The sequence below is a fragment of the Rhinolophus hipposideros genome (genome assembly GCF_964194185.1).
Source record: "Rhinolophus hipposideros genome assembly, chromosome: 19".
In the NCBI taxonomy this organism is placed as follows: Eukaryota; Metazoa; Chordata; class Mammalia; order Chiroptera; family Rhinolophidae; genus Rhinolophus; species Rhinolophus hipposideros.
The window spans coordinates 24,200,473-24,228,466 of record NC_138065.1 but is presented as its reverse complement, the minus strand read 5'-3'; the positions used below and the strand labels follow the sequence as shown (position 1 = coordinate 24,228,466).

Here is a 27,994-nt window from a genome sequence, read left to right as displayed (position 1 = left end):
CATACACTGTTGGTGGGAATGCAGACTGGTGCAGCCGCTATGGAAGGCAGTGTGGAGGTTCCTCAAGAAATTACGAATAGAATTACCATATGACCCAGCAATCGCTCTCCTGGGTATCTACCCCAGAAATATAAAAGCATTTCTCTATAGAGACACGTGTACGCCAATGTTCATTGCAGCTTTGTTTACGGTGGCCAAGACATGGAAACAACCAAAATGTCCTTCGATAGATGAATGGATAAAGAAGTTGTGGTACATATACACAATGGAATACTATTCGGCGTTAAGGAAAGATGATATAGGAACATTTGTGACAACATGGATGGATCTCGAGAAAATAATGCTAAGTGAAACAAGTCAGACAGAAAAAGCAGAGAACCCTATGATTTCACTGATATGTGGTATATAAACCAAAAAGAACAAGACAAATGAGAAACAAAAACTCATAGACACAGACAATAATTTAGTGGTTACCAGAGGGTAAGGGGGTGGGGGGTGGGTGATGAGGGTAAAGGGGATCAAATATATGGTGATGGAAGGAGAACTGACTCTGGGTGGTGAACACACAATGGGATTTATAGACGATGTAATACAGAATTGTACACCTGAAATCTATGTAAATTTACTAACAATTGTCACCCCAATAAAATTAATTAAAAAAAAAATTTCCTAGAAGAAAATATATGAAGAAACTTTACAGACATTACCCGGAGTAAGATATTTACTGATATATCCCCTCGGGCAAGGGAAGTAAGAGAAAAAATAAACATGTGAGATTACATCAAACTAAAAAGTTTTTTCACAGCAAAGGAAACCATCAATAAAACAAAAAAGGATCCTACTGAATGGGAAAAGATATTTGCCAATGATATATGCGATAAGGGGTTAATATCCCAAATTTCTAAAAACCTCATTCAACTCCAAAAAAACAAACACTCCAATTAAAAAATGGGCAGAGGACATGAAGAGACATTTTTCTAAAAAGGACATACAGACGGCAAACAGACATATGAAAAAATGTTCAACCTCACTAACCATCAGAGAAATGAAAATAAAAACCACAATGAGATACCACCTCATCCCAGTCAAAATGGCTATCATCAATAAATCAACAAACAACAAGTGCTGATGAGGATGTGGAAAAAAGGGAACCCTTGTGCACTGTTGGTGGGATTGCAGAATGGTGCAGCCTCTATGGAAAACAGTATGGAGGTATCTCAAAAAGTTGAAAATGGAACTACCTTATGATCCAGCAATTCCACTCCTAGGTATCTATCTGGAGAAATACAAAACTCTAACTCAAAAAAGTTTATGCACCCCTATGTTTATTGCAGCACTATACACAATTGCCAAGACATGGAAACAACTGAAACGCCCATCGGTAGACGACTGAATTAAGAAATTGTGGTACATTTATACAACAGAGTATTATGCAGCCATAAAGAATAAAGAAATCTTACCATTTGCAACAACATGGATGGACCTAGAGAACATTATGTTAAATGAAATAAGTCAGACAGAGAAAGACAAATACCGTATGATCTCACTTATATGTAGAATCTAAAGAAAAGAATAAATGAATGAACTAATCAGAAACAGTTTCAGAGACATAGAGGAAAAACTGAGGGTTGCTAGATGGGAGGGCAGTGGGGATAATGAGGATGGTAAGGGGATTAGAAAGCACAGTCAGTAACCACAAGATTGCCACAGGGTTACGAAAGTCAATTTGGGAATGCAATCAATAATGTTGTAAAGATTTTGTAAGGTATCTGATGGACACTTGTCTCGTTAGGGAGACCATCTCAGGGAAGATGTAGATGCCTGATCACTGCACTGTACACCTGAAGCTGAAGCTGAACAATAATGAATGTCAACTACAAGTTTGTATATTATGCATGTATATAGTTACAAGAAGTGGAATGTAGCATTAGGAATGTAGATAGTGGAAATGTAATGGCTGTGTGCGATGTCAGAGGGACAATGGATGGGGGGATGGGGGTTGTCACAGTGTGAGGGATATAAATGATAAATGTCTAACTATTACATTGTTTTGTGCACCTGAAACTAATAAAAAAATTAAAAAATTAATGCAACAAATAGCTGATTCTTTGAAAACATTAATAAAATTGACAAACCCTTGGCTAGACTCACTAAGATAAAAAGAGAAAAGACACAAATAAACAAAATCAGAAATGAAAGAGTAGTTACCATGGGACCACAGAAACACAAAGGACAAGCCAAGAATAAAACGAAGGATGATATGCCACCAAATTTAATAACCTACACTAAATGGACAAGTTCTCAGAAACACATAGCTTTCATAGGATGAATCATGAAGAACTGGAAAATCTAAATAGACTGATCAACAGTAAGGAAATTGAACCAGTCATCCAAAACCTTTCCAAAAGAATAAGTCCAGGACCAATGGCTTCACTAGTGAACTCTACCAAACCTTCAAAGAGAATCTAACAGCTGTCCTCCTTAAACTCTTTCAAAACATTGAAGAAGAGGTTAATACTTCCTAACTCATTTTATAAGGTAAACAGTACCCTGATACCACAACCTGGTAGGAATAACACAAAGAAAGAAAATTAATGGACCAATATATCTGATGAACACAGATGCAAAAATCCTAAACAAAATTCTAGCAAATTGACTACAACAATACATTAAAAAGATTATACATCATGATCAAGTTGGGTTTGTTCATCACAGAGGCACAAGGATGGTTCAACAAATGGAAATTGATCAATATGATAACCACATAAACAAAATAAATGATAAAAATCATATGATTATATCAACAGATACAGTAAAAGCATTTAACAAGATACAACATTCAATTATGATTAAAACACTCAATAAAATGGGTATAGAAGGAAAATACCTTAACATAATAAAGGCCATATATGACAAATCCTCAGCTAATATCATGATTAATGGTGAAAAACTGAAGCCTTTTGCTCTATGTTCAGGAACAAGACATGGTTGCCCCCTATCACCTCTGCTTTTCAACACAGTATTGGAAGTCCTAGCCAGAGCAATCAGGCAAAATAAGACATAAAAGGCATCCAAATTGGGAATGAAGAAGTTAAATTATCACTTTTTGCAGATGACATGATTCTTCATATAGGAAATCCTAAATACTCCACCAAAAAGCTATTAGAAAGAATAAACAAATACAGTAAAGTTGCTGGCTACAAAATCAATGTACAAAAATCCATTGCATTCCTATATACTAACAATGAAATCTCAGGAAAAGTAATTAAAAAACACACAATTCCTTTTGCAATTAAACAAAAAGAATAAAATACCTAGGAATAAACTTAACAAAGGATGTGAAGGACCTATACATCGAAAACTATAAGATGTTTTTAAAAGGAACTGAAGAAAACACAAAGAAATGGAAATATAATCCATGTCCATGGATCAGAAGATTCAACATAGTTAAAATGGCCATATTACCCAAAGCAATACACAGATTTAATGCAATCCCCATCAAAATCCCAATGGCATTTTTTAAAGAAGTAGAACAAAAAACCATCAGATTTGTATGGAATCACAAAAGACCCCGAATAGCAAAAGCAATCTGAAGAAAAAAGAACAAGGCTGAAGGTCTTACACTCCCTGACTTCAGCTTGTACTACCGGGCAACAATAATCAAAACAGCATTGTATTGGCAGAAAATCAGACATACAGATTAATGGAATAGAACTGAAAACCCAGAAATAAACTCACATAAATATGGACAGATAATTTTCACCAAAGGAGCCAAAACACACAATGGAGAAAAGAAAGCCTCTTCAATAAATGGTGCTGGGAGAATTGGATAGCCACGTGCAAAAGAATGAAACTAGAGTGCTATCTGTCAACATGTACCAAAATTAACTCAAAATGGATCAAAGTCCTACACATAAGACCTGAAACAATAAACTGCACAGAAAAAAGCACAGGTACTAAACTTAAGGACTTGGGTTCAAGGAGGATTTTATGAATTTAATCTCAAAGGCAAGAGAAGTAAAAGCTAAAATAAATGAATGGGATTATATCAAACAAAAAAGCTTCTGCACAGCAAAAGAATCCATCTGACAAAAAAAGAGGCAGCCACCCAAATGGGAGAAGGTATTTGCAAACAACGCCTCCGATAAGGAGCTAATACGCAAAATATATAAGGAACTCATACAACTCAACAACAAAAAGACAATCTAATTAAAATATGGGCAGTGGACATGAACAGAAACTTCTCCCAAGAAGACATACAAATGGCCAACAGAGATATGAAAAAATGTTCAACTTCTCTAGCTATTAGGAAAATGCAAATCAAAACCACAATGAGATATCACCTCACACCTGTTATAATGGCTATCATCAACAAGACAAATAATAAGTGTTGGAGAAGCTGTGGAGAAAAAGGAACCCTCATATGCTATGGGAATGTAAACTGGTACGGCCTCTATGGAAAAAAGTATGGAGGTTCCTCAAAAAATTAAGAACAGAATTACCATATGACCCAGCAATCTCCCTCCTGGGTGTCTATCCAAAAAATCTGAAAACATTTATCGGTAAAGATATATGTACTCCGATATTCACTACACTTTTATTTATGGTGGCCAAGACATGGAAACAAGCAAAGTGTCCTTCGATAGATGATTAGATAAAAAAGATGTGGTATATATACACAATGGAATACTACATGGCCATAAGAAAAGACGAAATACTGCCATTTGTGACAATATGGATGGATCTTGAGATTGTTATGCTAAGTGAAATAAGTCAGACAGAAAAAGTCGAGAACCTATGACTGCACTTATATGTGGGATATAAAACTGAAAGCAATAAAGTAACAAGACAAAGAAAGAAACAAAAACTCATACACACAGACTACAGTTTAGTGATAACCTGACGGTAAGGGGGGGATGGGGTAATGGTAAAAAAGAATAAAGGGGGTCAAATATATGGTGATGGAAGGAGAATTGACTCTGAGTGGTAAACACATAATGCAATATATAGATGATGTATTACAGAATTGTACACTTGAAACCTATGTACTTTTGTTGACCTTTGTCACCCCAATAAAGTTTAATAAAAAAAATGGTGCTGCAATCATATATAAAAAACATACCTAAAACACAATGACACACCGAAAAGTAAAAATAGAAAGATAGAACTATGCATGCATTATAGCACCGTTTTCAGAAATGGTAAGAGAACATTATGAAAATAGCTATGTCAACATATGTGTAATATCCCCCCCCCAAAAAAAAAGACATGCTCCTAGAAAAATATCTTAGCAACACTGACCTAAGGAACCAAAAGTCTGAAGTGTCCTAAAACCGTAACAAAAAGAACACATCAGGGCCAGGTGGTATTATAGAAAAGTTCTACAAAACTTAAAAATTAATTCCATACTTATACAAAGTCTTTCCAAGAACAAAAAACTGTGTACACTCTACTCGCATATGAGATTAGAGTAAGCTTAATACCAAAAATAAAGAATAGAGAAAGTACATGGCAATCTCACTCATAAACATCAATGAAGAAAAAGTACACGGCAATCTCACTCATAAACATCAATGAAGAAATCCTAAGCAATATGTTTGTAAACAAAAATACAGGAATGTATTAAAATATAACACATTATGAACAATCTGGGTTTATTCCAGGAATTCAATAATAGTTCGTACCATATAATTGCCCACATAAACAGATATAATTGGAAAAACTATATGACCACCTCTGATGCAGAAAACACATTTGACAAAAAACTAACAACCGATCTGATTTAAAATAAAACTCTTGGCAAATTTTTTAAATCATAGAATCCAAGGACGACTGCTTCTACTTGTTATCGTTCTGGAAGTTTTAACAACAAAATGAGCAAAAGAAATAAAAGGTGTAGGATTAGAAAGAAAATCACAATTGTTACTATTTGAAGATGATGAGGTTATCTTCATAGATAACACAAAAGTATACAAATTATCAGAATTAATTAGAGTGTAGCAATCTAATTAATTCTTCTACAATCACTATACAAATACCAATTGTATCTCTATATATCATAATACAGGAAATATCATTGAAAGATATATTACTTATGACGATAAAATACAAGGTACCTAGAAATAAAAACAACAAAAGATATGCAAGATTCTTAGTAAGAAAACTAGAAATTTTACTGAAAAACACTAAAGGAGATCTAAATAATGGAGAGAGAGAAATGATGTTCCTGGATAGGAAGATATCATATAGGTGCAAGTTCTCCTAAAAAATGATGTATTGATTCAATCTAATTCAAATAAAAATAATAACAGGGTTCTTTTGTGAACTTGTCAAAGTTAATTCAACAACTTACATTAAAACGTAAGAAGAATAAGAGACTTCTGAAGACTAAGACTAAGGGAGCTTGATATTAGTGCAGGGATAGACAAACCAACTAACAAAGAAAAAACTTGATGTAATAGTGGTAGCACTACAGATCAATGGGAGAAGGACTATTTATTTGATAAATGGTGCTGGGCCAGTACTGGTGGCTGCTGTACTAGACAATACAGAGCTCAGTTATTTGTATTTTTGGATGATGAGTGCTCTGCTAGCAAATGTATTGATTAGTATTGATTTCTTCAGCAAGACTCTCCTCTACCTAGTGTTGTTAGCTCCATGGAAGAAGATACAGGCCAGGGGGCCTGCAGGTACAACTTCCCTAAGCTGTAGTGCAGAAAGACTAAGTGGATTCCTCTCTTTAGCAAGGCATGGTGGGAAGGAGTCTTCACCATCTCTTCTCTCTGAACTGTGGCACACAGGTGTTGCCAGCAGAAAGGACAACAGGCATATTCACGCTACCGCCCTCAATGGCTCTCCTCTGTATCTCTGCAGAAAGTCTTCCAGCTTCAGAGTCATGAGACAACCTTTCAGGTACAGAACAGTGTTTTTTCTCTAACAGAGGTTGCACTGCCCCACCAGTAAATTAACTGATGAAGGAAGGAAGTAAAAGAGAGATGCTTGGTGTACACTGTGCCACTTTGATAATTTAAAAAAAAAAAAAGGCATTTAAAAAACCCCAAATCTTTGTCTTTTTTTATTAAAGTGAAGCAAACCCAACTACTGGGTTCTAAAGTGGCATTGATCCACAGTATATAACAATCTTCTAAATGTTTCACTAAACCATGAAATAATTCAGCAAATAAACAATTCATATGGACCTAGGGGAAATAGTCAGTATGTATGCTGAATTAAAACTGGAGCCTCCAAACGGGATACTACTTCAGAAAGAAAAAAACACATACTAACAATTGGGCAAAAACAAAGATGCATGTTCATTATGCTGGAAGCAATAAGAATTTTGTAATTATTTGACCTTTATATTTTGGTAAGTAGTCCATACCACCGCTAAATTATAATACTATATATATATCTCTCATGTGAAAAATCACTATCATTTTCTCCAAAATTCCCACCAATTCTCATATATACTCTAAGATAAGAGGTTAAATGACTTTTAGTTTCTGATCTCTTGGATATAAATTCCTAAAGCATTCTTTTCTCACTTAGTTTTTTGAATTGAGGCAGAGTGGCCTGTGTAGAAAAAGTACAGGCTTTGGAGAAGACATGTTTAGGTACGTGCCACATATTTGGCGGGACTATGACCAATTATTTCCATCTCTGAGGCTCAATTTTCTCATTTGTAAAATGAGGATACTATTATCTGTCTCACACATTATTGGAAGGATCAATTACTGGCACACATGGAGGAATAGTGTCCTCCAAAAATTCATGTCCACCTGGAACCTGTGAATGTGACCTTATTTGGAAATGAGGGTCTTGTAGATGTTATCAAGTTAGTCGGAGGTCATATTGGATTAGGGTGGGCCCAAAATCCAATGACTGATGTCCTTACAAGAAGGGCGTGTGAAGACAGAGACACAGAAATGGCCCTGTGGCCATGAAGGCAGAGATTGGAATGCCAAGGAAGGCCAAGGACTACCAGCAACCATCAGAAGCTGGAAGAGGCAAGGAAGAATTTTCCCCTGGAGCCTTCAGAGAGAGCACGGCCCTGCTGATGCCTGGATTTCAGACTTCTAGCTTTCAAAACTGTCAGGAAATAAATTTGGGTTGTCTTAAGCCACAAAGTTTGTGGTACTTTGTTATAGCAGCCCTAGGAAACTATTATAGTACTCATTTCTAACACAGATAAGAAGCATTTGTTTTTTTTTTCTTCCACACAGAGAAAACATACCATACATTTTGCTATGACTGAATATAGCAGCAGATTCCGATCCCGTCTGACATGGATTCTCCAAAAATACATTTTAATAGTGTTTTAGTTAGGGATCATGTTTACAAGTGAACAAGACTCAACTAAAACAAGCTTTAAAAGGTTGGGGGAAGCAGGAGGAGGAATGAGGGGGGTGTGGAAGCGGCTGTGTTAGTGGATCCTGTTTTCTAAGACAGGTAAGAACCACCAAGCCAGAACCCACGCAGATGCAGCTGGCCTCTGGAGTCACTGAAGATAAGACTCACCAAATGGTTTCCCATTTGATTCTTAACTTCATTTGATTCTTAACTTCATCCTTTTCTCTATCTGTAGTCTGTCTTTATACACTAGGTGAAGACATGACTGCCAGGTGCTCAAGTTTTATCATTTACAGAGTTTGCCCCTGAAGAAAGACTGCCTCCGTTCTCTGGTTCTCCAAGTCCAAAATGCCCAAGAAACACTTTGAGCAGCCTGAGTCAAGTCACTGAACTACCCGTTGCAGCCCCATGGCGGGACAGAGAGAGAGGGATGGGTGGAAATGACTATACAAGAACAGCTCTAGTTTCCTTCCTCGATAAAGAAAGTTTCATGCCAACTATAATTTTATATATATAATGTGATGGCTTGGTGTGAGGTCGGAGGGATAATGGATGGGGGAGGAGGGTTCACAGTGTGAGGGATATAAATGATGAACGTCTAAATATTACCTTGTCTTGTACACCTGAAACTAAAAAAAAAAAAAAAAAAAAAGTTTCACTTTTTTTCTTTTACCCCAAATTCTAACTAAAATGCTAAAATGAAGTCAGCAACTGAGGATAGAGAGGTAGTTCTAAAGACAGATACAAATACGATTTGAAGAATAAGAGGTAGCTATAGATAAATCAAATTATAAAATGCAATAAATCAATAAAGAGCCAAAAAGCACATGAACTGGATGCTTTATGTATGTAAGTATAAATAAAACAATCTTCACAGTTGGAATTAACTGAAAAATAATTTTCTCTATTTAAAAAAATAAAATATAAGAAATTAAGCAACCATTTTTATGTGAAGATTTATTTTAAAGAAATGCTTATCTTTTGGTAGTGAAGAAAATATATTTCGTCAGCAATAAACATTTGACTTCCTTGAGTGGTGAAGTGCCATGAGATTGTTTCTAGATACAGTTAAATTTGATATACAACTTGTAACTTTTTTAGAAATAGAAATTTTCACTTACCATGGTACTGGGGTCTCTATCAGCCCGATATAATTCAAAATAACTTATTTTCTGGACACTCATTTCATCAGTGTCAGCAATGATGTAATGTCTAGGGGAGTAAGCACTGGACAAATGCTCAAGCAGCCTCAGGATCTCAGTGGTGTGCCCACCTGGAAAAAATATTGGAAGGCCATAGATTAAGAAACCCATAATGGACATATCTATTTGATTATGTTATACTGTTATGTTTTGTGTATTTCTCAAAAGGCAGAAGGAACAATTGTAAACAATAATCTATGCTTTTGTATAAATACTACTTTTATTTTATATAGGAAAGAGTATAACAAATGTATAAAAATAAAATCAGCACTAGCAGTAGGTGCTAAGGAAGGTACAAAGAAGTATAAGACAGCTCCTGTTATCAAGAAGTTTGGTGGGAGAGGGGCAGGACATACAGACATATAAAGAGTGATGCAACACAATAAGTAAATTTAAAGCGGGGTGGTGGAGGGAAGCAAATGGTTATGAAAAACCAATGCCATAGGGATAGGGAAGATCCCTGGTAAAGGCTGAGATGACTTAAAAATGAAGCTAATGGATAGATAGGAGTAGGAAGGCCATTGGGCAAAGGTGGGATTATTAGGCCATGAGATGGCAAGATCTGAGAGGCACGTTCAAGGGATGGTGGGACTACTGTGAAGACGAGGGTGCAGTAATGTTAGGAAAGTAGGTTGAAAAAATGGGAAGACAGTCGCTGAAGGTTTCTGTGTTGAGAAGTAATGTCAGGGAGGCGTGAGCACTTACCTGCAGGGCTCAGGTCTTCCTAAGGAAGACCTCTTTTACCATTGTAACCCTAGCTCCATTTACGGAGGTTAGCACATCGCAAGCCCTCAAACATTTACCAGCTTCACCAAACAACTATATGTTCGATTTCTGAAATTATACAATCTCCTAAATTTTAATACTTTAATTGCAAAACCACGAATTAAAAAACAACAACTGTGTTCATTGAGGTTTCCTTCAAGGAACACAAACCCAAAAAGACATCTACCTATCACATTAACTACCGGTGGTGCCAAAAATATATATACACGATTTGTATTCATTTTTTGTTATCAGTATATATTGAGTATTACAATTTTAATACAGCTTTTTTCCTTTCTTAAAATGTGTATACATTTTTTTGGCATCCTCTGTATATGCCACTGAAGCAAAATAATCAAACTCTTTATCAATGAGGTCTATCATATATTTAGTTTCATTTACTTGTTATCTCCTCCTTGCCTTTGGTCACACTGTTCCCCCTACCTACGAAGCTCTGCCCCTCACCTCCTCAGTTCCCTTATGGTTGAAAGAAATTTTCAATAGTGACACAGTGAGAAAATAGAAGGATAATCAAACAAAGTAAACATGTGATTTTTCCCAATGCATATATTTTCTTATAGTAGAAAGGGAAGTATTCCTCTCTAGATTCTAGAAAATTAGGCATAGAAATAAAATCAGCATAAAGTGTGAGTTTCAGGAATTAGAATCATACTTTAATTTTGTAACTTGTCTCCCATCTTCTTATCTGGGGCAAGTAATTACACATCTGATTTATACTCATTTTAGTATTTTTGCTTTAGCCTTGAAAAAGTGTGGTGGTTTGCCAAGTATGTACTTCTTTTTACAGCTGGAACAATGAATATCGACAGTATCTTCCACTGCAATTAAAACATCATTAAACCTGCTTTAACAGATTTTATTTTGAATGGAAACCCTCGCTGGATACATTGCTTGAAATTTAAACTTGCTATGAATAAAGTCATTAAAATGATGGGCTTTGTCTTGAATTTTATTTGTATTAATATTTATTCTTTGGGAATGAAATCTCAGTTCTACCTTAAAATATATCCAAAATCAAATCACTTCTCACCACCTCCTTTACTACCACACCCTGCTCCAAGCCACATCACTCCCCTTGGATTATGACCATAGCTTCCTGGTCTTTTGTCCCAACTCCACTTGTCTATTCAAGTGTCCACTTTAGTCTGTTCTCAACACAGCATCAAATGTAAACCTATTAAAAAGAGCTGATCAAATTACTGACCTCTGCTTAATTACTGACCTCCAATGGCTTCCCTTCTCATATGGAACAAAAGGCTTCTTATAATCTGTTTCCTCTTGGACCTCATCTACCTTTCCCCCCATTACTCAGTATATTCCAGCCACTCTGGCCTCCTTGCTGTTGGATATCTGTCATCGCCCCAGGGAGGCTTTCTCTGACAATTCTGTCTAAAATGAAACTCCCTCTCCCTACCTCATAGTACGCAATCTATTTCTTATCTCATTGTGGCAAGTACCCATTTTGTTTTGGTAGTTTTTCTATATTCTCCATTTCATTCACTGCTGTATCTCATAACTGTCACACTGCTTGGGACATAGTCAGCAGTCCATGGCAAGTAAAATTAAGTCAGCTTTGTTATGTCCAGAGCTCAGCTTAGTGCCCGGCCTCTCCTACGGCTCAAAATATGTTAAATGAATAAAGTAATGAATTATACTTGAATATAAGTTTAGAACATTTGCTCATACTATAAATATTATTCTATCTGGATTCAATTTCCTGGCATTTCTAAATGTACACAGCATATAATGTCTAGCTCTGCCCGAACTGTCATTTAAAATTTTCACTAGCGCCTACAAAGCTGGTGGACTCTGTTTAGTTGGTATTACCTGATAGGCCAGCCTGCTGTTCACACCCTGACACAATATCCTCAAGTGTGGGTTGTCCTATGTTTAGCAGATAATTTTTATCCTTGTGGATTTTGTACATGTATATTTACAAATAATAATAATTCACCCTGCCTCATTTATCATGTAGCTTTCATGATTCTTAAACTACATACAAAATGCCTAGGTTAATAATGCAAAATAGCAATTTTTATTCAGGTAAATTGCATGTTAGCATGAAAAGGCTTCTGCGTCCTCTCTGTTCACTAACAATTTGTTAGAAAAATATACGCTGAAGAGAAGCTTAATTACAAACAAGTGCAAATTACTTATTTGTCACTAAAGACTTGACCTGGAGATCAGCATTTTGTCTGGCTGGGCCGGCAGATTCCGGTAACGCAAAGAAACTACAAATCTCAGCATGCAATTGATGCACAGAGCGCTAAGAAAACCAGGGAACAGAGTCGCGGTGTACTCTGGGGTTTGTAGTGCTCGACCCCAGCTCAACAGTGTCCGCCCCGATACTTACCGGATCCGACTACCGCCATGAGACTGAGAGATTCCCGGGGCACAACTACCCGGGAATGAAGCACGACCCATAGCCGCAGTGCCAGGAGCACTGCGACCACCCCTGCAGTCGCTACCAGAATAAGGGCGCTCGCCATTCAAAGGAACAACGCATGCGTGCTAGCCCACAGCACCGGCCCAAAGGAGGGGTTAAAGTTCAAGAACTACGGGCGCTGAGGAGACACACACAGCATATCCAACGTCTTGCTGGACGGGGCTTGTTTGCGCTGGGCGGGGTTCAGGGTCAGAGGCGGAAGTCCTGGTCTTGAAGGCTTTGGACTCTACGCGGGTACCGCCCCCAGCGAAAGCTGAAATTCCGGAAGTTAAACACTGGAGAAGTTGGATTGACGCCCGTGATGAATTCAGGCCAGTTGTGCGCCCGAAAGATCTTAGAACTTCCACGTTAATAGGTGTTCCAGCGCTGCCCACTTTGTGAATTCCACCTAAGGCCCTTGGCATACTGGCATTAATCGCTTTTTTTCTTTTTCTTTTTTTTTTTAAATGCTAAGGGAAATGTTTCCATTGCACATGCACACATTTACTGAAAGTGTTTACCTGTAAAAGGTACCTTAGTACCAAAAATTGAATTCAGGGCTCTCACCCTGTCAACCAAAGGGTGTAGACAAATAATAGCGTTTGGATTGCTGTGGAGATAATGTGTCTGAGATGGCTTTGTAAACTGACATACACAGGCAATACAGATGTCGGGCATATTAAAATTACTAGGCTCCAGACCCCAGAAGACACCCTTGCATCCCTCATTGCCCTATTACCTCACTACTGTAATTACCTGTATCTGTAGGAAAAATCTGTTTGACCAGGCTTGGCTTGCAGCTGTAATGAATGGGGGTGACCAAGATTTAGAGGCTGCCAGCAAATACAGAGAATTAAAGTAGCAGGCGTTGTTTGCAGTTATGGGTTGAGTTATTTTGGATTAAGGCTAGGGTCAGACTGTTGACAAGGAAGTCGAGGACTGCAGGGAGGAGCTATGTGATAGACAAGGACAGGAACAAAGTTGGGAACTCCTGAACAAATGTCTATCAAGTGAGCTGAGTCCTTGGCTGTGACTGGGATGGAACATATAGATAATAAAAAAGTCCAGAAGCTGTACTAGATTAATCAGGAAAGGCAAGGAAGGCTGAGAAAGAAGGAGCAACAACTAAAATTTCTCTTTGGGAGTTAAGTTGCACTGACAATGCAGATAACAGATGCATCGGGGTATGAAAAATAATATCCCCATGTGAAAAGCATGAAAAATAATAATTGACAAAATGAATAATGGTATTGAGCCATAAGCAATCATATGTAAAGTCGGTCTGGAAAGTGATTTTTATTATCTTCTTAAATCTATTTCCTAACGTTTCTATGGCAAATAGCTATTATTCATGAATATTTTACAAGTTTAAATTATTTTGCACTATTCAGTAGGATTGTGCTTGTTAATTTACTCAATATTTTTAATGAGCACTTGCTATGTGCTGGGTTTTGGTGCAGGGTATCTTGTATGAGTAGGACAGTCACTCAGACAAGAACCTTAGACTGGGAAGATGACAGTGCATGTAGATGGCAGTAGATTTGAAATGTATTTTATGGATAGAGTCACGATGGATTAGATATTGGGAATCAAGATGGCTCCTAGATTTTTGGCTTCAAAACTGGTTGGATGGTGTCATTTGCTAAGAATAGACAGACAGGAAAAGAAACAAGCTTTTGTGAGTAGAGAAAGGGGTGAAGAGGGTGAAAATAAAAGAGTTCTGTTTTGGATGTTAGTTTGAATAGCCTTTTAGAAATCCAAGTGGTTATGTCAAATAGGGAGTTTCGTGTACAAAACTGAAACTTGGGTCAGAGCTAGAGGTTTAAATTTAGAACTCAGCATATAAATGATATTTAAAGCCACGGGACTGGGTGAGATTACCTAGGGAGGGTGTCCCGGTCAGTGCTGTTCAAGAGAACTTTCTGTGATGATGGAAATGTTTTATGTCCATGCTCCCCACTCTCCACAAGTGCCTAGTGAGCATTTGAAATGTGGCTAGGGAAGCTGAGGAACTGAATTTTAATTTCATTTAAATTAAGTTTAGACAATAGCTGGTGACTACTGTATTGGACAGCTCAGGATAGAGAAGAGTCTGTGATGATTAACATTTTGAGGTCTAGTAAAGGAAATTGAGCCAGCAAAGAAGATGGAGAAGGAAAAGCCACGGAGATAGGAGGAAAATCAGGAAAGAATGGTGTCCGCAAAAAACAAGACAGGAAAATGATTCAAGAATGGGAGTGTAGCCAGCTATGTCATATGCTGCTGATAAGTTGGATCAGGTGACTTGGGAACAAATACATCACTGGGGATCAAAACAAAAGCAGCATTTCTACTGAATGGTGGTTGTGGAAGGCAGAAGAGAGAACAAGACGTGAAGAAAGCTAGTCTCTGTAGGCAGTCATTTCAAGTTTTTCTTCCAAGGGGAATGGATGAATTAGATGGGAAATGGAGGAGAATTTGAAATCAAGGAAACTTATTTTTTAAGATGGGAGTCACTTAACCTATTTGTCTGATGTTAGAAATGATTTAGTAGAGGAAAATTGATACAAAAAGAAGGAATAAAAAATAGTAACAAATTTCTTCAAAAAATGAAAAGGGTTGTAATCTAGGGTACAAGGGGAGGGATTGGGCTTTGATAGGAGAAGGGATCCTTATTACATGGTAAGAGGGGGAAAGGCAGGCATATGGATGCAGATCCTGTGAGGTTTGTATAATTGCTAGTGAGTAGGTGTGGAGACTGGAGGGTAGAGTATAAGAAGCTTTGGGAGAAAGAATGTGTGAAATAATTCACCTTGAAGAGTAATTGGCAGATGCGCCAGGATCAGCGTAGGATTCCTGGGTAGACTGGAATGCCCATTTGAAGCTTATGATGTCAAATATAGAAATTATTCAGTGGAATTTTGTGTCTTTTCCCCCTAGTTCCAAGGCACATAATTGGATTTAAACAGAGTTAGATTTTTGACAGTAGCTAGTGACTTATTTTTTAAGGTTAATACATTAGAGAGAGAAGTTTCTTTTCAAGGTAGTGAGGTCCAAGGAATTTCCTCTGCATATAGTGGAAAGTAAAGACAGTAGAGTGGAGGTGGCAGAGTGGATGAATAGTGGAAGAGTGTAAGATCAATGAACTGGAGGCCTAAAGAAGGTTGAAAAACTGCATTGAAAAAACTAGTTAGTGAACTATAGAGATAAGAGGTGGTAGTCTGAGAGTGGGATGCCTGAAGTCAATATTGTGTTATTACTGGTAGTATTTAGGGTATAACTATAGGCATAGATGTAAAAGATCATGGGTGGAGACAACCACATGGGTGTAGAAGTTACAAAGATGTGGACAGGAAGAAAATGTGCTAGGAGCTCAAGTTTTCAAAGAGTAAAAGGTTGGAAGATGACAGCAACCACAAAGGGCATTGGGTACAAACTGGGTATTTTCCATTTGTCCCTTAGGTCCATGCTTCTCCAACCCACTCAGTGCCATGGGAACTGAAACCTATGGATTAAATCAGCAGGTTTCTTTGCTCTCTGGCTCTGATTGGGTTTGGCCAATGGGGATCCTCAGCAGATCTGATGGAGGGAGGCTGTGCCCTTGAACTGAAGGTCTCTGCTCTTCGGCGTGGCCTTCTGTATACATCTCTCCTCTGGGTCCCAGAGCTCCTGTTTCTTATTCCTCCAGGCCAAGGGGTGATAGCAATTCCACTATTACTTGCACTGAGTTACTGCACTATCCCTCATGCGTTTCCTACCTCATTCACACCTTTGTAAATAATCCCTTCATTAAATCATCCTCAAATTTACCCGAGTATGCCATCTATATCCCATTGGGGACAATTATACAGGTGGTACAACTGCATGACAAGAACTTCCAAGGAACTGGAGTTTTTGAAAGAAGGAGAAAGGATCTGGAAACAGTGATAGATAATAAAAGGGATGCCATCCCCACCTCCTGTAGGGGGTGAGAAACAAGTGGCCTCTATTTGAGAGACATACTGAAGAAGTTTGGGAGAGTGCAGGGAAGTGGACAAGACATTCTAAAAGAAGTTGAAGGTATAGTGGAAGTTTGCAGATCGGAAGGTCCAAAGTGTGCAATGAAAGGGTTTGAAGGGTGGTGACAATGGGGGTTGAGTCAGACTAGAGGGTGTCTGTAAGTGATATGGAGGTAAGCATCAGTATGATAATGACTGATCTTAGAGCTTCTGGGGATTGAAATAAATAGAGATGAGGTGAATACGTTAGAGAGAGAAGGTGAATACATTAGAGAGAAGTTTCTCAATTCATTTCAGTTCAGTTCTAGTATCTATTATGTGCTCCACACTGGGCTAAGCACTGGGGGTACACTGATAGGCAGTAACAGTTAACACCCAACCAGTGACTTAACAATGAGCTTGACTATGTGAACCACATACCTCTTAACAGGGCCTCCTAGAGAAAGAAAAGCACCCAACGCACGCTTTCATGGGCTGCCTTGGAGTGTGAGCTGCTAGATATCCTGGCAGCTAGGCCCCTTCTCACCACAGTTCAACAATCTTCAATCCTAATGAGGGCAATAAAGTAAGGATAAAGAAGACTGAAGCTTTTCAGCAAGAGCCAGGGAGGCCAGTTTGGTCAGCATTATGTTCACCCATGACAAGGTAGGGTAAAGCTGGAAGGAGGAGTTCTTAGCCTGACCGGAGACAGATCTGTGGGCACCAGGACTGCTGGTTGTACGCCTTACCATTTAAGATCTTCTGGAAGGTTGAGTAGGATGGTGACAGAAATTGTCCCAGTACAGCCCAAATAATCTTAGTTACAGGCAAGACTTCTTTTTTCCTTGTTAAATATACTAATATATGTTTAAGTCATAACCTTTTCCTGGATGAAGCCAGTTCCTAGGACTCCTTAAACCAGGGATGTCCAAACATTTTTCAGCGTTTTTCACCAAGGGCCATATGCGGTAAAATACACAAACAGCCGGGCCACTCACTTGAGGTGAGGTATATATTGCCTCACCTGGTTTATTTAAGTAAACTAAATATATTTTTGGAATTTGCTGCGGGCCAATTAAAAATGGATCGCGGGCCGCAGTTGGCCCTTGGGCCGCAGTTGGCCCTTGGGCTGCAGTTTGGACACCCCTGCCTTAAACGCTAACCCTTGAAGGCTAAGTCAATTATTGAACACTTAATTGGCATTTACTATGTGCTTACTCTATGCCAGACACTCAAAACATGAATTAACTCATTAGTTCTCACAGCAACCCTATGGAGTAGACATTATAATGACCCCCATTTTACAAATGAAGATGTTAAGGTACAGAGAGGTCAATCACATCATTTGCTCTTTTTCACAAAGCCAGCAAATGGTAGTCAAGATTCAAAAAAACTCACTCTTACCTTCTACAGTATCATTAAAAGTATTTATTGTATATTTACACCGGCTACTGTGCTAGACATTAAAGATAGCAAAATAGAAATACATTATTTACTTTGTCTGACTTTTATAAAATTAAACTAAGTAAGAGGAAAGGGATTTTGAAAAAGTGGCTTTTTTCACATGCCAGTCAAGAATTGCTTTTTTGTTTTCTAGCTTTTTTCCAAGTACATTCTAAAAGGATACCAGATTAGATAGATAGACATACATGGTCCAACAACTAAGTTTGCGAACTTTTCACCTTAGATGGTGGAAAGTTTGCGAACTTAATTATCCTACTTCAGTATGTATATCTGTGTCTCTCTGTATGTACATATGTACATATAAACCACTCTTGATTCAAGCCTTGAGATGAGTTTACAGTGAAGTTACTAGACACTAATTTTATTCTGTCATTTCATGTCCATTTATCTTAGGTATAGCTCTCCAGATATGTTTATAAATCCCTTTCCCTAGCTCTGTACACTCAAAATATCTGATTAGTTTCAAATATAATAAGACATAAAAATCTTATTTTAAAATATATCCCCAGATTATCATGGTGTCATACTACATTATACTGTTTCATTAATGACAACTACAACAGTAGTAGCTCCTTTAATTTTCAAAGTTCCTATTTCTTCAGTCTTAGATTTATACAGCAAGTAAGAAAAATTCTATTTCTGCACTAAATGCTGCTTGTCTTTGAAATCTGTTGGATTAATTTTCTCCTCATACCCTCTTCATCCCCTCGCTCCCCCGAAAGCCTTAGCCTAGCACCTCCATCAAGTCTGTCTTTTCTTTTACATTGTACATCTGCCCCCCCTTTTCTATATCTTTCTCAAATTCTTTTCTGCCGCCAGAGAACTTTTTGTCCTTGATAAAAACACACAAATTGTATTTTCACTCTTATCTGACTATACCCTGTACCTGAACTTGATATGAAGAAAACACATGGCAAACCTCCTGTAAAATTCACATACATAATAATACATGCCATCTACCATTTAGGAGGTATTTATGTACTTCCTCAATTATTTCTCACAACCATCTTATGAACTTAAGTACTATTATTACCCCCATTTTGTAGGTAAGGAAATTGAGTCTTTACCACGCTAAATCAATGCCGCTGTTACTTTGATTTGACTTTCTGTGGACGTACAGTGGCCATCTAGTGGCTTCGGGAATCTAGTGATGTTACTTAGGAAAGATACTTAATGCAGAAAATATGTTACTTTAAGAAGGGGATAAGAAGAATAAAATTTACAGATGTGCTACTTAAAGTTAGTGTTATTTTCTCTTAGAAGTTTTGTATAAATAATATATGAATACACTTTACAACAGTGGATATAGAGCTTTTGTTGTGCCCTTTAACCTGGTTTTTCAGTGTCTCCATAATTTACTTAGTATCCTGTTCATCTTTCATCAACATTAGAAGTTCTATTTATTGTTAGTGCCTTCTCAATTTGTTACAAATAGGCTTGTTAACTTACTGACAAATATTTTTGATAGCAATCTCTGATGACGTGGCTACTTCTTAAACTTAAGTTTCCATTCTCCCTACCAGAACTCCAGTGGCAGCAGTTGCTGGCTATTATTGTTTTTGGAGCAATGACTCATCAAGTTGTTTTCCTCTGAGAAGAATTCTAGTACTAGCTCTTGAGAGAATTGGTTTAACTTCACTATCGTAGCAAGGTGTATTTGAACCGGGGTATGGTACTGAGGACAGATTTGGATCAGACAAGGTGTAATCCACTCATTTGGCTGGAGTAGCCAGGAAAGGAAGCAGTCCAAGGGAAGTTGGGTAGGGTTGCGGAATGGATAATAAAATAGGGAAACCAAGATCACTTCCACAAGAGTAGTGTGACTATCAGACCTAAGGGGTAAGTATGAGGTTGTAAATAAGAGAGGAGGCCCGGGATCTAGAATAAAGAAAATCAACCCAAAGAGCTATATTGTAGATTTTTGACTCTTTGTGAAAGGAGATTGTGTGTTAACTACTTTCATATATGTAGCACTTAATAGTGTTAGACACACAGTAAGGACACAACAAATGTTGGATAAACTTAACCCTTCACCTCATGCCATTCCTGAAATCTGCTTCTCTTTGTGTTCCTGGGATTTTGTTGTTTCAATACATATCAATCTACTGTGTCTGAATAAGTCAAGCAGCATTGTTTATTTCTAAATAACCTAGGAAAAAGCATTAGCATGTATATTTAACATGTTCTTCCTTCAAAAAGACATAACCTAATTCTCAGTGTACTTGTATCACATCAAAAAATGGCAATACACTACTGTTAATACCACTGCCATCATTTATAGGGTGTCTGCTCTATCTGAAGTACAGTAGCAGGTGCCTGTCTCCGTCCTTTCATTTAAGCCTCATAATGACCCTATTATATTCATTTTCCAGATGAGAAGACTCTGGCTCAAAGAGATTCTCTTTCCTTAGGTCATGAGGAGTGGCAGTTTGTCTGACTTCAAAACTCTTGATCATAACTCTAGCCTTTGCTGTCTCATAACTGGCTGCCCTGCCTCCAATTTCGAAATCTTTGATCTCATTCCCTTGCTTAAAACCCTTTATTGTTTTCTTATGTCCTCCTGCACAGAGTCTGCAATATTTACTTTGGCATAATTTAGTTTTCACAATCCCTTGCCTACTTCAGTGACCTTGTCTTCTGTTTCTGTTTCCATAAATGCAGATTGGGATCCAAACATTCCCATTTCCTGGGAACATACCACGCTTCTCCATGCTGCCAGGTTTTGCATGTTCTCCCTCATTTTCCTGTGCTATTCCTCCCCATCTGTCTGGGCTTTAAAATCAGAGACCCAATTTCTAATCAGTCTCTCCTGGGAGATCTCCTCATCTCTTTGGGTTTTGATTCTCCTATTCATAAATTGAGATGATATTTCCTATATATTGGAAACAGGTTACTTGGGATCAATTGTCGCTTTGCCACTCACTGGTTGTATCATTTGGGGGAAGTAACTTGATTTTGATAAACCTCAGGTTTTTTCTCCTTCATGAAATAGGATAATGATGGTTATTTAAAACATGATGACAGATAGTATGTACGCCATTAGAAGAGCTATTATACAACTCTTGTACAATTTAAATAGGATTAACATATATAATGATCTAGTACAATAATTGTTAGCACCTTGTACTTCCTTAGTGATTTCCTTCTCACCCTTCAAGATTCAGCTCAGATTCACCTTTACAATGCTTTTCTGGAAGCAATCTGTACATTCTACATATGGTTAGCCATTTTGTCAGTTGTGCTTACATACCTCTATTTTCACTTATATTCCATGCAATTATTATTCCCCCAACTGGAATATTTTAAAATAATTTTTAATTTTTCAATCACAGTTGACGTACAATATTATATTAGTTTCAGGTGTACACCATAGTGATTAGACATTTATATAACTTACAAAGTGATCACCCCAATAATTCTAGTAGCCATCTGATACCACACATAGTTATTACAATGATGGTGACTATATTCTTTACGCCGGACTTTACATCGAAATGACTATTTTGTAACTACCAATTTGTATTTCTTAATCCCTTTATTTTTTCACCCTGCCCACCAACCCCCCTCTATTCTGGCAACCATCAAAATGTTCTCTGTATCTATGAGTCTGTTTCTGTTTGTTTGTTCATTTATTTTGTTCTTTAGATTTCACAAGTGAAATCATATGGCATTTGTTTTTCTCTGTCTGACTTACTCCACTCAGCACAATATCCTCTAGGTCCATCTCTGTTGTTGCAAAAGGCAAGAGGTTATTTTTTTTATGGCTGAGTAATATTCCATTGTATATATGTACTACGTCTTCTTTATTCATTCTTCCATATCTTGGCTATTGTAGATAATGCTACAATAAATATATGGATGAACATGTCCCTTCAAACTACTGTTTTGGGTTTCTTCAGATGAATACCCACAAGTGGGGTTATTGGATCCTTCTTTGTCTCTTGCTATATCCTTTGTTTTAAAGTCCATTTTGTCTGGTATAAGTATGACTACACAAGCTTTGCTTGTTTGTTTGTTTCTATTTCCATGAAATATATTTTCCATCCCTTTACTTTCACTCTGTGGGTGTCTTTTGATCTGAACTGAGTCTCTTGTAGACAGCATATGAAAAGGTCTTGTTTTCTTATCCTTTCGGCTATGCTATGTCTTCTGATTGTAACTTATAATCCATTTACATTGAAAATAATTGTTATGAGAATCTCTCCGGGCGTCATCAAAATGGCTGTGTGAGGTGAGCCTCTGTAAATATCCGCTGGAATTTACAACTCATTGAACAATTATAACTCCAAAAAGGACTCCCTGCACAGCAGACAGGCAAGACGAAGAGGCCCACTACTGAATTCACCTAGAGGTGGGCAAATCGCGAAACTGGGGGAAGCGGAACTGGAGAAGTGCGGAGACGGAGCTGTGCAGGTACAGGACCCACGCAGACCTAGCTCAGTGCTCTGAGCTCGCTGCATCCCAGAACTACCACAGCTGTGGGAGAGGGAAGAACTCGGACTGCTAGGGCTCTGTTTATGGCCCACATGGCTGAGGGGACAGCATATAACATGGCTGACCCAACGCTCACAGCAGAGACCTCAGAGAAAAGACTGAGGGAAGAAGGCTGAAAACAGTGGTTTAAGCCCTCACTGCCAAGCAGAGAACCGAAGCCTGTAGGCATTGAGACTAGCTGCCCCCTCTTTACCCTCCCAGAGCTCCCTCGCTCCCACCTGCCCGGTGCTAGAAGCAGAACAATAGCAGTGTCAGATCAAAAGAACAGAATATTTGCAGTTCTGAGAACTGTGGACTGCAGACACAGATTTGTAGCCCAACTAGTTCCGGCAAAGGGGAGGGAGCTGTGGAAGCAGACCGGCTGTGGTGGTGGTTGCCACCATTGCTCTGGGCCACCTCTCACAACTCACCCTGCCCCTGGCCCCATCTATCTGGGAAGATCCCTGCAGGAGTAAACAGAACTGCTGAAACACACAGGCTCTGAATCTGGTGCATGAAAAGCTTTGGAACGTCAAAAGCTCTCTGCATACCCACACGGACACTGCACCCTGTGACCCAGGCGAACTATTAACAGAGGAGAAGCCCGTCTCCCAGGGAATCCCCCCCCCGTTGTGTGAGAAGCTGGAATAGTGCAGAGAAAACATAGCACTACCATGTGAGAGAGAGAAAAAAGGCTGCAATAGGAGAGAAAATAAAATATTCTACCAACAAGTACTGGAAAACAAAATAAAAACCTCTTTCTGTCAACCTGTTGCAGAAGCCATTCCTATGGATGTCTAGGAAGAGAAATAATAAATCATAAATCAGTAATTGCCATGAATAACCAAGGCAACAAGATAGCTCAGAAAGAAAGTGAAAAGTCTCCGGAAAAGGAACTTAAAGATATGGAAATATGTGACTTAAATGACAGAGAATTCAAGATTGCAATTCTGAAAAAAACTCAATGAGATGCAAGAAAACACATAAAGGCAGTTTAATGAACTGAGAAACACAATCAAAGGACATGAGCATTTTACGAAAGAGATTGAAATTTTAAAATAGAACCAAACAGAATTTCTGGAGATTAAGAACTCAATAGAAGAAATTAACAATAAAATATCCAGCTTAGGTAGTAGAGTTGACCAGATGGAGGAAAGAATCAGTGACATCAAAGATAGAAACCTGGAAATGACGCAGATGGAAGAAGAAAGAGACTTGAGACTTAAAAGAAATGAAAGAACTCTACAAGAACTTTCTGACTCCATCAGAAAGAGCAATATAAGAATAATGGGCATACCAGAAGGAGAAGAAAGAGAGAAGGGAACAGAGGATATATTCAAACAAATTGTTGATGAGAACATCCCACACTTGTGGACAAAACTGGATCCTCGAATCCAAGAAGCAAATACAACACCTAATTACCTCAATCCCAACAGGCCTTCTGCAAGGCACATTGTATTGAAGCTGTCTAAAATCAACGCCAAAGAAAGAATCCTCAAGGCAGCCAGGGAAAAGAAGACGGTAACCTACAAAGGAAAGCCCATTAGATTATCATCAGATTTTTCAGCAGAAACTCTACAAGTCGGGAGGGAGTGGAACCAAATATTCAAACTATTGAAAGAGAGAAATCATGAGCCAAGAATAATATATCCAGCAAAGATATCCTTTAGATATGAAGGAGGAATAAAGATCTTTCCAGACATACAGAAGCTGAGGGAATTTTCTAATACACAATCTGCACTACAGGAAACACTAAAGGAGCCTGTACGATCCCCATCAACAGGGACAATTTGTGGCAACCAAAACTTAAAAAGGGGGAGAGTAAAGGTCTGAACTGTAATATGGGAATGGAGACAGTAAACGTGCTGAATAAAATGGAATACTCTAAATATCTAACTTTCTTTTACATAAACTTAAGGGTAACGACTCAAAAAAAATCCAGAACTCAAATACATACTGTAATAAAAGAAGAAACAGAGGGAAACATCGTAGAATACCACCACACAGAAATAATAGACAACAACAAAAAGGCAAAGAAACAAAGGAGTCACAGCCTTACCAGAAAACTAAAGATAGAATGACAGGAAATCCTCACGTATCAATAATCACCTTAAACGTAAATGGACTGAACTCACCAATAAAAAGGCACAGAGTAGCAGATTGGATCAAAAAACTAAACCCAACCATATGCTGTCTCAAAGAAACACTTCTCAGCTACAAGGACAAGCATAGACTCAAAGTGAAAGGGTGGAAATTGACACTCCAAGCAAATGCTACCCAGAGAAAATCAGGTGTAGCCATAATGATATCAGATGAAACAGACTTCATGGTGAAAAAGGTAACAAGAGACAAAGATGGACATTTCATAATGTTAAAGTGGACTATACAACAAGAAAATATAACAGTAATCAATATTTATGCCCCCAGTAAGGGAGCACCGAAATATACCAAGCAACTAGTACCAGAACTAAAGGGAGAAATTGACCAAAACACAATTATACTAGGGGACTTAAATACATCATTGACAGCTATGGATAGATCAGAAAATCGATAACAAAATAGCAGCCCTATATGACACATTAGATTAAATGGACATAATTGACATATATGGAGCACTTCATCCTAAAACATGAGACTATACATTTTTTTCTAAATGTATGGTGCTAAAACTATAAATTTTTAGTGCTAAAACATAGTGCTAAAACATGAGCACTTCATCCTAAAACATGAGACAATACATTTTTTTCTAGTGTACATGGAATATTCTCAAGTATAGACCATATATTGGGACATAAAATCAGTCTCAGCAAATTTAAGAAGATTGAAATCGTACCAAGCATATTGTCTGATCACGAGGCTTTGAAGTTGGATGTCAACTGCAAAAAGAAAGCAGGAAACAACACAAATACATGGAAATTAAACAACATGCTTTTAAAGAATGACTAGGTGAAAGAAGAAATTAGAGGAGAGATCAAAAGATACATAGAAACAAATGAGAATGAAAATACATTGTACCAAATTTTTGGGATGCAGCCAAAGCAGTTTTAAGAGGGAAATTTACTTCATGACAGGCCTATCACAAGAAACAAGAAAAATCTCAGATAAATAACTTCATGTTACACCTTAAAGAACTAGAAAAAGAAGAACAAGTGAAACCCAAGGTCAGCAGAAGAAAGGAAATAACAAAAATCAGAGCAGAAGTAAATGAAATACAGAAGAAAAAGACAATAGAAAAAAATTAATGTGACAAAGAGCTGGTTCTTTGAAAAGATTAACAAAATTGACAAACCCTTGGCTAGACTCACTAAGATAAAAAGAGAGAAGACACTAATTAACAAAATCAGAAATGAAAAAGAGGAAGTTATCACAGACACCACAGAAATACAAAGGATCATCCAAGAATACTATGAAGGACTATATGCCACCGAATTCAATAACCTAGAGGAAATGGACAATTCTCAGAAACATATTGCCTTCCTAGGCTGAACCATGAAGAACTGGAAAATCTAAACAGACCGATCTCTAGTAACCAAATTGAATCAGTCATCCAAAACCTTCCCAAAAGCAAAAGTCCTGGACCAGATGGCTTCACTAATGAAATCTACCAAACCTTCAAAGAGGATCTAATACCAATCCTGCTCAAACTCTTCCAAAAAATTGAAGAAGAGACAATACTCCCTAAGTCATTTTATGAGGTCAACATTACCCTGATACTAAAACCTGGTGAGGACAACACAAAAAAAGAAAACTACAGACCACTATCTCTGATGAATACATATGCAAAATCCTAAACAAAATTCTAGCAAATTGAATACAACAATGCATTAAAAAGATTATTCATCACGACCAAGTGTGGTTCATCCCCTGGACACAAGGATGGTTCAACACCCGGCAATCTATCAATGTGATACATCACATAAACAAAATAAAGGACAAAATCATATGATTATATCAATTGCAGAAAAAGCATTTGACAAGATCCAACATCCATTTATGATTAAAATTCTTAATAAAATAGGTATAGAAGAAAATAACCTTAACACAATAAAGGCCATATATGACAAACCCTCAGCTAATCTCATAATTAATGGTGAAAATATGAAGCGCTTTGCTCTATGTTCAGAAACACGACACGGCTGTCCCCTATCACCTCTGCTTTTCAACATAGTGTTGGAAGTCCTCACCAGAGCAGTCAGGCAAGAGAAAGAAATAAAAGGCATCCAAATTGGGAATGAAGAAGTTAAATTGTCACTCTTTGCAGATGACATGATGCTATATATAGAAAACCCTAAAGACTCCACCAAAAAGCTATTAGAAACAATCAACGAATACAGTAAAGGTGCCGGCTACAAAATCAACGTACAGAAGTCCATTGCATTCCTATGTACTAACAATGAAATCTCAGTAAAATAAATACAAAAAGCATTCCTTTTGCAATTGCAGCAAAAAGCATAAAATACCTAGGAATAAACTTAACCAACGATGTGAAAGACCTATATGCTGAAAACTATAAGACATTTTTAAAAGAAATTAAAGAAGACACAAAGAAATGGAAACACATTCTGTGCTCATGGATTGGAAGAATCAACATAGTTAAAATGGCCATTTTGATGTGGATTGCATTAAATCTGTATATTACAGATTTAATATTACAGATTTAATGCAAAGCAATATACAGATTTAATGCAATCCCCATCAGAATCCCAATGGCATTTTTTAAAGAAATAGAACGAAAAATCATGAGATTTATTTGGAACCACAAAAGATGCCGAATAGCCAAAACAATCTTAAGGAAAAAGAACAATACTGGAGGTATCACACTCCCTGACTTTAGCTTGTACTACAGGGCTACAATAATCAAAACAGCATGGTATTGGCAGAAAAACAAACACATAGACCAATGGAATTGAATTGAGAACCCAGATATAAAACCACATAAATATGGACAGATAATTTTTGACAAAGCATCTAAAAACATACAATGGAGGAAAGACAGCCTCTTCAATAAACGGTGCTGGGAGAATTGGATAGCCACGTGCAAAAGAATGAAACTGGACTGCTATCTCTTACCATGTACCAAAATTAATTCAAAATGGATCAAAGACTTAAGCATAAGACCTGAAACAATAAACTGCATAGAAGAAAACATAGGTACTAAACTTATGGACCTTGGGTTCAAAGAGCATTTTATGAATTTGACTCCAAAGGCAAGGGAAGTAAAAGCTAAAATAAATGAATGGCACTATATCAAACTTAAAAGCTTCTGCACAGCAAAAGAAACTATCGACAAAATAAAGAGGCAACCAACTGAATGGGAGAAGATTTTCGCAAACAGTGCT

General features: G+C 37.6%; 2 protein-coding genes across 2 annotated transcripts in view; one reads left to right on the top strand and one right to left on the bottom strand.

The window, feature by feature from the left end:
- ALG14 (ALG14 UDP-N-acetylglucosaminyltransferase subunit) overlaps positions 1-12,961 on the bottom strand; it is a 109,680-nt gene extending 96,719 nt beyond the window's left edge. Inside the window, exons 1-2 of the mRNA XM_081026619.1 lie at positions 12,691-12,961; positions 9,471-9,622 (exon numbers count right to left, since the gene is read on the bottom strand). Coding sequence (XP_080882745.1) covers positions 9,471-9,622; positions 12,691-12,826 — 288 coding nt within the window. The 5' untranslated portion in view covers positions 12,827-12,961. The remainder of the gene's footprint in view (positions 1-9,470; positions 9,623-12,690) is intronic.
- Positions 12,953-27,994, top strand: part of LOC308487842 (TLC domain-containing protein 4-like) — a 95,210-nt gene continuing 80,168 nt past the window's right edge. The window contains exon 1 of the mRNA XM_081026614.1: positions 12,953-13,094. The gene's annotated coding sequence lies outside the window, so the exon portion shown is untranslated. The remainder of the gene's footprint in view (positions 13,095-27,994) is intronic.